Source organism: Protopterus annectens, chromosome 1.part1, assembly GCF_019279795.1.
Source record: "Protopterus annectens isolate FY-2018-M chromosome 1.part1, PAN1.0, whole genome shotgun sequence".
Taxonomy (NCBI): domain Eukaryota; kingdom Metazoa; phylum Chordata; order Ceratodontiformes; family Protopteridae; genus Protopterus; species Protopterus annectens.
The window spans coordinates 43,350,376-43,363,280 of record NC_056726.1 but is presented as its reverse complement, the minus strand read 5'-3'; the positions used below and the strand labels follow the sequence as shown (position 1 = coordinate 43,363,280).

Below are 12,905 nucleotides of genomic sequence, written 5' to 3'. Positions count from 1 at the left end.
AACAAAAAGTACTGAAAACACATTTCACTGAGTTAATTTCACTGAACTGGAGTTAGTATATATGGCACTGTGTAGAGTACTGCAAGGCAAGCAAAAGGTATATGCCCTTTTCCCCACTGTAGTGCTATCCTAGAGTTAGTATATATAGCTACAGGGGGTGTGGGGGGCACAACCCCCCCTCACATTGTGGGTATGGGGGTGTAGCCCCCCACCTTGTTTGTTTTATATTGTATTTTACCAAAAACGTCAAAGCAACACATTTTAAACAATATACATGCATAGTTGCAACACCAATGTCTAACTGTCTCCAGAAAACAATATGTACTCAAACTAACTGGGGGGGGGGGCTACACCCCCCACATCCTCCAATGTGGGGGGGCTTTGCCCCCCCCCCAATTATATATACTAACTCCAGGATCACACTACCGTGGGGAAAAGGGCATATACCTTTTACTTGCCTTACACTACTTTACACAGTGCCAATTGCATTTCAGTGAAATGAGATTCAGTGAAATGAGTTTTCAGTAATTTGAGATTTAGTGAAGTGGTCAGGGTGCAATGAAATTCAGTGAAATGAGATTCAACAAAGCAAAGTAGACCCACAGATATCTATATCTATATCTATATCTATATATATATATATATATATATATATATATATATATATATATATATATATATATATATATATATATATATCTAGGTTCATAGGTAGATACTAGGCTATCGGCCCTGGGGCCTATATAAGCATAGCCAAAAAAGTTCCCTGGCTTTCACCACCCAAGAAATTTATTTTCGTGCGTTCCTGTCTAGCAGAGCCACAGAAGTGATCCCTGGGGTGAATTTCCTATTTCCCATCCAATTGTTGAGATTTTTCTTAAAGAGGGCTAATGAGGAGCTTTGTTTGACATGAATGGATAGTCTGTTCCAGAGCATAGGAAGTCTCTGGGACAGGAATCTATCCCTCCAGCATGTTCTGTTTATTGTGGTGGCAAGGTTTAGGTCCCTGGAGGGTGTGGCTCAGAGGGATTGGGGTTTCTTTAAGTGTAGCATGTCCAACAGATCTGGGTTTGACATAGCTTTGTATGTTAGGCAGAGGTCACCTCTGAGTAGGCAATAAGCGAAGGAGTAGAGCTGGAGATTTTTGAGACGGTCTGCATATGGCATCTGTCTGAGGCCAGTAATCCTCTTAGTGAGGTATTTCTTTGGCCTTTCTAGTTGTTGTAGATGTCTTACGAGGTGCATGCCAAATGGGGCGTTGTACTCTTTAATGGGTCTTATGAGGGATGAGTAGAGAGGAACAATGACCTCTTTTTTTCTGGAGGTGAACCCCTTTGTGATGAGGTGTGCCACATAGAAGGATTTCTTGACTATTGTGGCAATGTGATTATCAAAGGAGAGACTACCGTCGACCTGTGTCTCAAGGTCTCATCACATTTTCAGTGTTTAGTAGGCTACCGTCTATATGGTAGTTCATGGGTACAGTGTTTTTTCCAAAGGAGATGACAGTGCACTTCTTGGCATTGAGCTTGAGGCCATGACTTTGACACCAAGCATCAGTCTCAGTGAGGCCCCTTTGTAGAATGTCCACATCATTAGGCGATTCTATTATGGCACCTAGTTTGCAGTTGTCTGCGAACTTCATTAGCCAAAGACCTGCTGTATTAGCCTGGACTTCTGAGAAGTAGATGCCAAACAGGAGAAGACCCAGGACTGAGCCCTGTGGTACTCCACTTGTCACTGGTCTGAAGTTGGATGTGGAGTCGGCTGCTTTCACTATGTGGGTTTTGTCAGTGAGCCAGTTGGCCACCCATGTTGTGACATATATATGTCCCTTTTAATCAAAGGCTGTATTTGTTTTCTGCAGTACCCTGTTCTTCTTTTTGAGGTTAAGAAAAATTGAGGAAAAGTAGTAATGAATGGCACTAAAATAAATCAAGACTTATGCAGAGCTCAGGAGTCCTTAGTGTCAGGTCAGATGAATATAAGGGTACCAGCGCAACTCCAAAATTTTCACCAGGGGTGATTTTTCCTTAAGGGTTGGCAAAGAACCTGAACATCCTGTCAGACAAATGGCCTGCACCATTTGAAACAGGAAGGCTGTTACTATTGCATTTGTATTACATTGTAGTTATATTCTGTTTCTGAATGGCTGTCATCAACAGACAGCACTGTTTGGTGCTTTTTAAAAGGTAGAAGAAGCCAGATGGTCTACACTGCTAGCACATCGGTTAAAAGCACGGTACCTAACTAACTTCATCCTAGTAATATTACTGTGACTGTGTGTGTGTGTGTGTGTGTGTGTGTGTGTGTGTGTGTGTGTGTGTGTTACATGAGCATGTGGCAAACACGTTATTATTTTCTGCAGTATTGCACTGTATTTTACTGAAATACAGAGAGACATTTTGTGGCTTAAAATTCAAAACTGTCAACAGATGATACCACAGCAAGGATGCTGCAGACAGACTGAGCAATCTCAATAAGCCGGCAACCTGGAGAGCATGCCATGATTTATGTAAATATTGATTTTGTCTGTTGCCCTGCTGTCTTCCTGAGAATAATTGCTATGCGACTGAACTATAGTTATGAGATGAAAGTGAGCTGGCAAGCATTTAAGTAGATTTTAATCATCGTTTTATAAGGAAGGAAATGTTGAACCAACCTTATGTATTAGTAAATGACATGGGGAAAATCATTTTGCTATACTCAAAAGTTGACTTGCTATAGTGTCAGTTTTAAAGTTCATTACAATGTACTTCCTGAAAAAGTAAATAAAACAACAAAGGATTTTCTGCCTATTATTAGCTGACTTCCCACCCATTATATGGAGTAAATACCAGTATGTGCAGGACACCAAATTAATTTCAAAATCACTGCTCTTCCATGTTAGATTAAGAAAATGTAACTGGAAATATACAATAAGATAAAACGCCTGCTGTGTGGTGTTCTAAATCACCTATTTCAAAGAGTGTCAACTTCTGTCACAGTTATGCAATATGCTTGTCCAAAAATAGTGCCATAAAGTGTACAGAACCATGTTCAAAGTGTGTTACTTGCTCTGGTTTTTGTCAAAGGAATCCACCGTATTACAATATGTCTGTTGCTATTTCAGCTAAGTGAAGGAGAATATAAAAGAGGTACCTTGTATTTATGGAATGTACTAAATGTTTTACATGGCCATTTTAAAGAAATGATTTTCTTCACAGAAACAGTAACCAGCATTAAACAGTGTTTTTGTTTGCATACAGTAAAGCTATGATAATACACCTTTGACGTATTGATTTTTGTTCAAACTACACGAACTACAGAACAAACTGGCACCCCACCTAATATCATGTTCAATCATAGCCTCACCTCAGGCTTTGTGCCTGCTGAATGGCGCACAGCAGCGGTTATCCCACTCCACAAGGGGGGAGCCACCACGGACCCCGGGAACTACCGCCCCATTAGCCTGGCAAGCCTGGTCTGCAAGGCCATGGAACATATCATCATGGAACTTATAAACAAAGACATTGGTAATCTCCAAACTCTGGATCCCACCTAGTTCAGGTTTGTAAAAGGCAGCTCATGTCTCCTAAACCTGATAGACTTCTTTGAAGCAGTCACCAAAGCCGTAGACAAGGGTAAGGTGGTTCACACAGCCTATCTAGATCTTGCCAAGGCTTTCAACATCATCCCCCACTCTGGAATTATAGTTAAACTCACTAAACTAGGTATAAATCTCTATGTCACAAGATAGGTTGCCATCTGGCTCACTGACAGAACCCACACTGTGAAAGTAGCAGACTCCAAATCTGACTTCAGACCAGTGACAAGTGGAGTACCACAGGGTTCAGTCCTGGGTCCTCTCCTGTTTGGTATCTACTTATCTGAAGTACAGGCTAACACAGAAGATCTTTGGCTAACGAAGTTCACAGATGACTGCAAACTAGGAGCCATAATCGAAACTCCTAACGATGTGGACATCCTACAAAAGGGCCTCACTGAGACAGATGCCTGGTGTCAAAGCCATGGCCTCAAGCTCAATGCCAAAAAGTGCATTGTCATCCCCTTTGGTAAAAACTCTGTACCCATGAACTACAACATAGGCGGTAGTATACTTAATACCGAAAGTGTGATAAGAGACCTTGGGACACAGGTGGGCTGTAGTCTCTCCTTTGATAATCACATCGCCACAGTAGTCAGAAAATCCTTCTATCTAGCACACCTCATCACAAAAGGTTTCTCATCCAGAAAAAAAGAGGTCATTGTTCCCCTCTACTCATCACTCATTAGACCCATTATAGAGTACAACGCCACTTGGTATGTACCTCACAAGACATCTACAACAACTGGAAAGGCTGCAGAAATACCTCACAAAGAGGATTACCGGCCTCAAACAGATGCCCTACGCAGACCGTCTCAAAAAACTCCAGCTTTACTCCGTCGCATATTGCCTACTCGGAGGTGATCTCTGCCTAACATACAAAGCTATGTCAAACCCAGAGCTGTTGGACATGCTCTACTTAAAGAAATCCCAATCCCTCCGAGTTACACGCTCTAGGGACCTAAACCTTATCACCACAATAAACAGAACATGCTGGAGGGATAGAGTCCTGTCCCAGAGACTTCCCATACTCTGGAATAAACTACCTATCTATATCAAACAAAGCTTCTCATTAAAACTCTTCAAGAAAAATCTTGATGATTGGATGGTAAATAGGAAATTCACCCCCGGGATCACCTCTGTGGCTCTGCTCGACAGTGGCACAGGAAAATAATTTTCTTGGGTGGCAAAAGCCAGGGTACATTTTTGGCTGAGCTTGTATAGGCCCCAGGGCCGATAGCCTAGTACCTATCTATGAACCTATGAACCTAAAGCATCTCACACAGATATAATCTTGTATCATAAAGATGCCAGAACATTCCAAGAAACATATGGAAACCATGTTTCAATGACTACAGGACTGAAAAATTAATATGGCAAAGGTATTACAGCCAAAAAGTATATAATAAATATACTTATGTTGCTCTGGCTGCATATGTTCTAGTTTTGGGGAAAGAAAGGTAAAGAAAAGCGCATTCTGCACAAGATGGTAATGCTTTATGAAGCTTCTTGCTGTATTAATGATGAACCGTGCTGCATGAAATAGTAATGCTGAGCCAGAGTGCATGAGATAGTAATGCTGAGTTGTGTTGCATGAGATAATAATGCTGAATTAGGCTGCACGAATTAGCAACAAAACACAGTTTGGGTGTGTGAGAAAGTAATCCCCTACTGTTTCTGGAGAGTTATTTTGGGGAAAATGGAGGTAAATAAAAGCAAGTTCTGCAGAAGATAGCAATGCTGAGGCTGCATGAGTTAGCAGTGCTGAGATGGGCTGCATGAGATAGTAACCAATAAGAAGAAAAATATAGCTAGTGATTCAACTGAATTGGGACTAAAAATAAAATAAAATGAATAAATGAATGGCTAATTAGAATATGGAAGAAAGTACTCAACTAATGGAATAAATGACTGGATTACTTTTGCAATTCAAGTTCTTATGAAAACTATTCAGAATTGTTTTTTTTTCTGTGTGGTTGCATGAGATAAATGTCAAGGCATCTGAATAATCCAAATCCTCAATTTCCAAACCCAATCAGAAAAAACAGTAATAACATCAATTCATTATTTGGGTTAGGACAATCTCTCCCTACAACTCAAAGCTTGCATGCTTGCACTACAATAGACAAGGGTGTCCTTTCAGCTCAGCTTGAATATGGCCTGCCCATCTTAGCTGCAACATCCACCAAAAACAGGTCTGCACTAAGGAGTATCAGAAATAAAATATGTCATATCATCACAAGCTCCCCCATGCAGGAGCACACTGTGCTACTCACAATAAAGCCAAATGACTACCAGTTAATCAATGAGCAGACCTCTTACTTGGCTTGCTTCGGTTCAAACTCCTCCATCTCAGAACATAGCCCTCTCTTGCAGCAAAGCTTACTACAGAGGTTAAATCCTATGATCTCAAAAGACAGTCCCATTTACATCCCACTTTGCAGCCTTCTAAAACTGAGCTACATTGAACCAACCACTCATTTTCAATTCTAACGCCTAAACTCCGGGACTCTCTTTTACTCTCTAAAAATTCTCACGTCTTACTCAAGATTTAAACCATGTTTCATAGCAGATCTCCACACATAAGCCCAGACTAACTACTTTCAGGCTAGCTATGTAAGCTAACCACTTACCCTTTCACAGAACCCCTCATTGTACCCAACTTGCTCTTCCCATTTTCAAAACTGAAAGACCAACTGGGCTTTAAATTATGTATGTAAGTACCATATATTACCTTTATGTACGTAAGTACCATATATTACCTTTATGTATGTAAGTACCATATATTACCTTTATGTATGTAAGTACCATATATTACTTTTATGTACGTAAGTACAATATATTACCTTTATGTACGTAAGTACCATATATTACCTTTATGTACATAAGTACCATATATTATCTTTATGTACGTAAGTACCATATATTACCTTTATGTATGTAAGTACCATATATTACCTTTATGTATGTAAGTACCATATATTACCTTTATGTATGTACCATATATTACCTTTATGTACGTAAGTACCATATATTACCTTTATGTGCGTAAGTACCATATATTACCTTTATGTATGTAAGTACCATATATTACCTTTATGTATGTAAGTACCATATATTACCTTTGTTCCCTCTTGCAGATGAATATTTTTCAAGAATGTGTACTGCTTTTGTACATCTTTGTAAATATTTTTATCATGTTGTTACAATTATATTCACCTGCTATGCCTAGAATCAGTCTGTAGTGATCAATGAACTGCCTGAGGAAACAACCTTAAATAAATAAATACAACACAAAACATAAGCTGCCTGAGGTGGCAACTGTGAAGTTGGCTGCTTGATGTAGTGATGTTCAGGAAGTCTGCATGAAACAGTAATGCAGAATTAGGCAACTTTACCTAGTAACGCTGAGTCAGACTGTATAAGACAGTAATGCTGAGTTGTGGTGCACGTGATAGTAATGCAGAGCCAGGCTGACTGAGATAGTAATGCAGAGCCAGGCTGACTGAGGTAGCAATGCTGTTTCAGGCTTTCTGAGATAGTCAGGCCATTTCATATAACAAAGCAGATTCAGGCTGAGATAGTGATTCTGAGTCAGGCCACTTCAGAGGGTAATGCCGAATTAGTCTGCCTCGGATGGGTTCACTGAGTCAGGCTACCTGCGATAATATTGCTGAGTCAGTCTGCATGACACAGTAATGCAGAGCCAGGCTAGCTAAGAACTTGGGTGCTGTGTACTGCTGTTCTGTTAAGTATAAAGTATTATTGAGTAATCAGTGTACAAATTGGTTGGTAGTATTTTAAAGTATCATTTGTTTGAAGTAAGAAGAAGTTAGACCAATTACACTTGCCTTGTACCTTCTTTGTATCTGTAGTTGTAATCTGTGTCCACACAGTCATTGATGTCCATTTTAAAGCACTTTCCTACTGCATTCCTGTTTGACAGTTTAAGCATTAATATTCCTGCAACTGAAAGTGTCACCCTCACACTCACAGGTGGTGACATTTTTGGAAGCTTTCCTTAATGAGGAATTCTACATTACGAATGTGGCTCATGTCCAGAATTGCTACATCATGTGGTAATGTGGATGAGATACTATGATGAACATCGGTCCAATGTGAAGTACCAAGAGAGAGTGCATGTAAAATCATGCGATGTATGCAGTATTTATGCTGAATGTTTACTATCGCAGCCATTGATTTCTGTAATTTGATTCCTCAGAATAGCAGAAGCCTGAATTAAAACAATGTTCACTACTTTCCTGATGATGGAAATGTGTATGATTTGATGACTACCCTCATGTTGCTAAGCATACACTTTTAATGTCAGCGACATGTCAGCATTAAAACTTCAGCTGTACCATTACACCACCTCTCAGGATTTCCAAATTTGTCCCATTTCCTGTGTTGATGTCTTTCTATTCATGTATGTACACAGCTTTTATTGATCATAGCAAAGCATGAAAGATATAGGAATAACAACACTACTGGAGCCCAGGTTAAATCTTCATTGTCCAAGGCCAAGAATATACAGCTTCCATTGGACCTGATAATATCCCTGGCTGTGTTCTACATGAACTACAAACTGAACTGGGACCACACCTGTGTGCCCTGTTCAGTCACAGCCTCACCTCAGGCTTTGTCCCTACCAAATGGCACACTGCTATAGTCATCCCTCTCCATAAAGTGGGAGTGACTACAGACCATGGGAATTATTGCCCCATTAGCCTGACTAGTCTGATATGTAAAGCTATGGATTGCATCATCATGGACCTGATTAACAAAGTTTTAGGAGTTCTCCAAACTCTAGAGCCCACGCAGTATGGCTTTGTGAAAGGGAGATCATACCTGCTCAACCTAGTTGACTTCTTTGAGTCAGTCATCAGGGCTGTGGATAAAGGTAAGGCAGTACATACAGCCTACCTCGATCTGGCCAAGGCCTTTGATACCATTCCTCACTCAGGAATTATTCATAAACTCATCAAACTAGGCATCAACCCCTATATCACTAGGTGGGTTGCAAACTGGCTCACAGTTAGAACACACAATGTGAAAGTAGCAGACTCCAAGTCAAACTGCCGACCAGCCATGAGTGGAGTACCACAGGGATCGATCCTGGGTCCTCTCCTCTTCAGCATCTACTTCTCAGAAGTCCAGGCCAACACAAAGGGACTCTGGCTGACCAGGTTCACAGATGACTGCAAGCTGGGAGCCATTATTAACTCCCCAAGTGATGCAGACATCCTACAGAAAGGCCTCACTGAGAGCAATGACTGGTGTCGAAACCATGGCCTTAAGCTTAACTCCACAAAATGTGTCATCATCCCCTTTGGTAAAAACTCAGTTCCCACTAATTACCACATCGATGGGAGCCCACTGAACACTGAAGGCGTTATAAGAGATCTGGGGATATAGGTTGACAGCAACCTCTCTTTCAACCACCACATTGCCACCGTGGTCAGAAAGTCCTTCTATGTGGCACATCTCATTACCAAGGGTTTTGCATCCAGGAAGAAAGAGGTTATCATCTCTCTCTACTCTTCCCTCATTAGGCCAGTCATTGAGTACAATGCCCCATTTGGCATGTACCTCACTAGACACCTGCAACAGCTGGAGAGGCCACAGAAGTACCTCATGAAGAGGATCCTAGGCATTAAACACATGTCCTACATGGACAGACTCAAAAGACTCCAGCTATTCTCTGTCTCATATCACCTACTTAGAGGCGATCTCTGCTTGACTTACAAAGCTGTGTCTGACCCAGCTCTGTTAGAAATGCTACATCTAAAGAAATCCCAATCCCTCCACACCACATGCTACAGAGTGCCTCAACCTCATTACCACAATCAACAGAACATGCTGGAGGGACAGGTTCCTCACAAAGAGACGGACCATGCTCTGGAATAAACTTCCCATATGTGTCAAGCAGAGTACCTTGCTGTCCCTCTTCAAGAGGAGTCTTGATGACTAGATGGGTAATAGAAAGTTCACCCTGGGTCACTCCAGTGGCTCTACTTCATAGAGGCAGTGGGAACTAACGTTGGGTGGCATGATACCAGGGCATTTCTATGGGCTAGGCTTATAAAGGCTCCAGAGCCATTAGCCTAGTACACACCTATGAACCTATGAAAAAACTGAAACGGGAATGAATGTAAAAAATATATTTTTAATGATGGCATTATTGTAAGAAACAGTGTTTTTTAATTTAAGTTTTAGTTGTTATGGCCTTGTAGCAGCAGGTCTGCAACTGGACATGGCAGCTATGTTTTGATGGCACTCCTAGATGACTGAAGTAGGGAATTGAATCTTACAAATTTTGTGTACATTCCAGCTGCCATATGTATGGTTTTACAATGTTTTCTGAAGTTGTAGTTGTAGTCTGCTAAAGAAAATAAGAAGTTAAATGTTTTTCTGCTTAGTTTAATTCTCTCTTTTTTTTATTAACATTAGGATATGCTGAAAAACACACCTAAAGGACACCAGGATAGATTGCCTTTACAGATGGCACTTACAGAGCTTGAAACACTTGCTGATAAACTCAGTGAGAGAAAGAGAGAAGTAGATCAGCGTTGTGAAGTAAAACAAATAGCAAAATCAATGAATGAACGATATACAAGCAAGGTAATGGCATATTAACTGTTTAATATAACATGCATCGATTTGTTTTACCTTAAAATTCCTTGCTTTTCATGTTATTGTATTAGCCAGTATTTCTGGTTTACAAAATAATAAACTTATTTGAAAAATGGTCACTATAAATATATTTTAAATGTGAAATAAACTCTTGTACTGTCTGCATGGATGCTTTATGCACAACTAAAGAGTTTCTCAATCAGCATCATTATGTCATGTGTTTTGCTAACATGATCATTCTGTTACCAGCAGCTGGTTGTTAATAATCCCCTTTTCATACAGAACATTTTTATGTTCGTATTAAGCTGATTTTTAAAGACCATGCGTGTACCACAGTACCACCATTAGCACTGAGAGAGGCAGTACTCTTTTTCTGATAGCAGTGGTCAAAATATTATGTAATTGTTGTGCACACAGACTTCACAAAAAATGCTCACAGTGCATCTGTACTATTGAAAAGTACAGGCCAAGGCATCATCCATAAATTTCCCCAACTCAGATGCATGCCTGGAAGGATGAGAATGTACCAGGGATGAAATCAATATTTTAAATTAATTTTTAACATGTTAACACATTTACTGTTTTTTGACATAATGACCATTAAAATCAGCACATTGCTTCTTTTGTAGGTAGACACATATTTTTTTAACCAAATTCCAGGTTGTACTTTTACACGTGAGCTTTATCTTCTGATATTTACTGACAAATAAATGCATTAATTAGATATTTTTGAGTATATGCATCAGAAACAGCCTAATAACATTTTTATTATACTGTGATTTTTTTTAATCTACAGTGTACAAATCATTCTAATACTTGCAAGAAAATATGTGCAATGCATATACATCATATCTATACCCAAACACCACATATTACACACACACACACACACACACACACACCTACAGATACGTGTGTATGTATGTAATATATAATGTATGTATATACGTATGTGTATGTATGTGTGTGTGTGTGTGTGTGTGTGTGTGTGTATATATATATATATATATATATATATATATATATCTGAATGTGGTTGAACTATTGGGCAGTATGGTATTATTTTTGTGGGAGACATTGACAGTTTGGCAGTCAGATTTGAGAAGGAATGGTATTAGCATGGGTGCAGGCAGAGGCAAAAGCTGTAAGGACACAGTCCAAGTATGTTATTGCTAACCGATCTAGGAATGTAGTACTGATAAAACTGAGGAAACACTGGGCATATTTATTATTTGGACTATAAGGCTTCCAGCTAAGGAATGAATGAGTATTTAAATTCACCCAGAATTAGCATATTGAGTCAATAGGCATACATTCCTACTCTACTTTTTGAGGTAGATGTCATCAATAGACAATGAAGGCAATTTACAGTTGGTAATAATGTGGTAATTGACTTTATTTAATGTGATTAAAATGTGCAGAAGTTCCAAATTTGTTTCATGAATGATACACATGCACACATATATGCACTTATATGTGTATTAATGTATATATATATATATATATATATATATATATATATATATATATATGTGTGTGTATATAGACAAGGATGATATCAACATTTTGAAACTATGAACGTATAATAGATTTTTTAACTGTATCCAATTACATTGTTATTCAGTTATACAGTGCAGTACACTTATATTCATATACAAACAAATAACATTACATATGAAGTGTTCCAGCAGTTCTATTGTGATAAAAGGCATTTTTGTACTTCTTATATCCAGGTTGAGTAGCATATCATGCAGCAAACCTTTATTTCTTCTTATTTGTCTGCATGACTGTCTTACAGTTTTTCCTGTCTATGCATCTGTGCTGTACTTTATTCCGATTTGTTTACAATGCATATGTGCCAGCTAAAATTTAAAGTGTGTTATAAAGTATGTTAACTTCTTTGTGTCTGACTAAGGCTATTTGTATTTTCAGCTTCTCAGCAGTGGAAACAGGTACCTCATACGATCTGATGACATGATAGAAACAGTTTACAATGAGAAAGGAGAAATAATTAAAACCAAAGAACGTCGACTTTTCTTACTGAGTGATGTACTCTTATGTGCAACTGTGAACACTCGGTTAGTATTCTGTTTAAACTGGACAGTCTGGTACACTAAAATTTTGTGTTTATACAAATCTGAGCTAAAAAGAGATATGAACTGGATGACTTATGCCTAACATTACAAAAAGAAGCAATGAGGTTGGAAGAGGAAGGCAAGCTACATTTTAGAAAAAAAAAGACTTAATCAGACTACACGTCATAAAATATGATTACAGTACCCCCATTGAAAAATAAGGATTTGTTCAACATGTTTTGCTGTTTATAGTTGCTGTGACTTTCAAGGCAGCATTTACATAGCTGTTATTGCCTTAATTATGGTATAGCCATGACCACAGAGTTACTTAATCTTTAGTGACCAGTTGTCTTTGTGCAAAGAATGAATTTCAGACAGTAAGAAAATAAAGAAGGATTGACTTCTTTAGTCAGTTGCATGTTTGTAGAGATCAGGTAATTTCTGTCACAGTGAGTTCTTATTAGCTAATTACACATTCCAGATCTCTGTCCTTGCTGACATTTGTAAAGTTCTGATTACACATGCCTTAATATCATAATAAGTATCACTGTGGCTATCAGACCATTAGACACGTTCACACTAGTATTTCTGCTGCTGTCTTGGTGGGTAGC

The 12,905-nt window shown here is 39.0% G+C and overlaps 1 protein-coding gene across 4 annotated transcripts in view; it reads left to right on the top strand.

The window, feature by feature from the left end:
* The window catches only part of ARHGEF10 (Rho guanine nucleotide exchange factor 10), a 2,254,368-nt gene that overhangs the window by 1,118,226 nt on the left and 1,123,237 nt on the right, over positions 1-12,905 (top strand). For all 4 annotated transcript variants that reach the window (XM_044073505.1, XM_044073484.1, XM_044073499.1 and 1 more), the window contains 2 exons: positions 10,037-10,207; positions 12,152-12,297. In XM_044073505.1, coding sequence (XP_043929440.1) covers positions 10,037-10,207; positions 12,152-12,297 — 317 coding nt within the window. The remainder of the gene's footprint in view (positions 1-10,036; positions 10,208-12,151; positions 12,298-12,905) is intronic.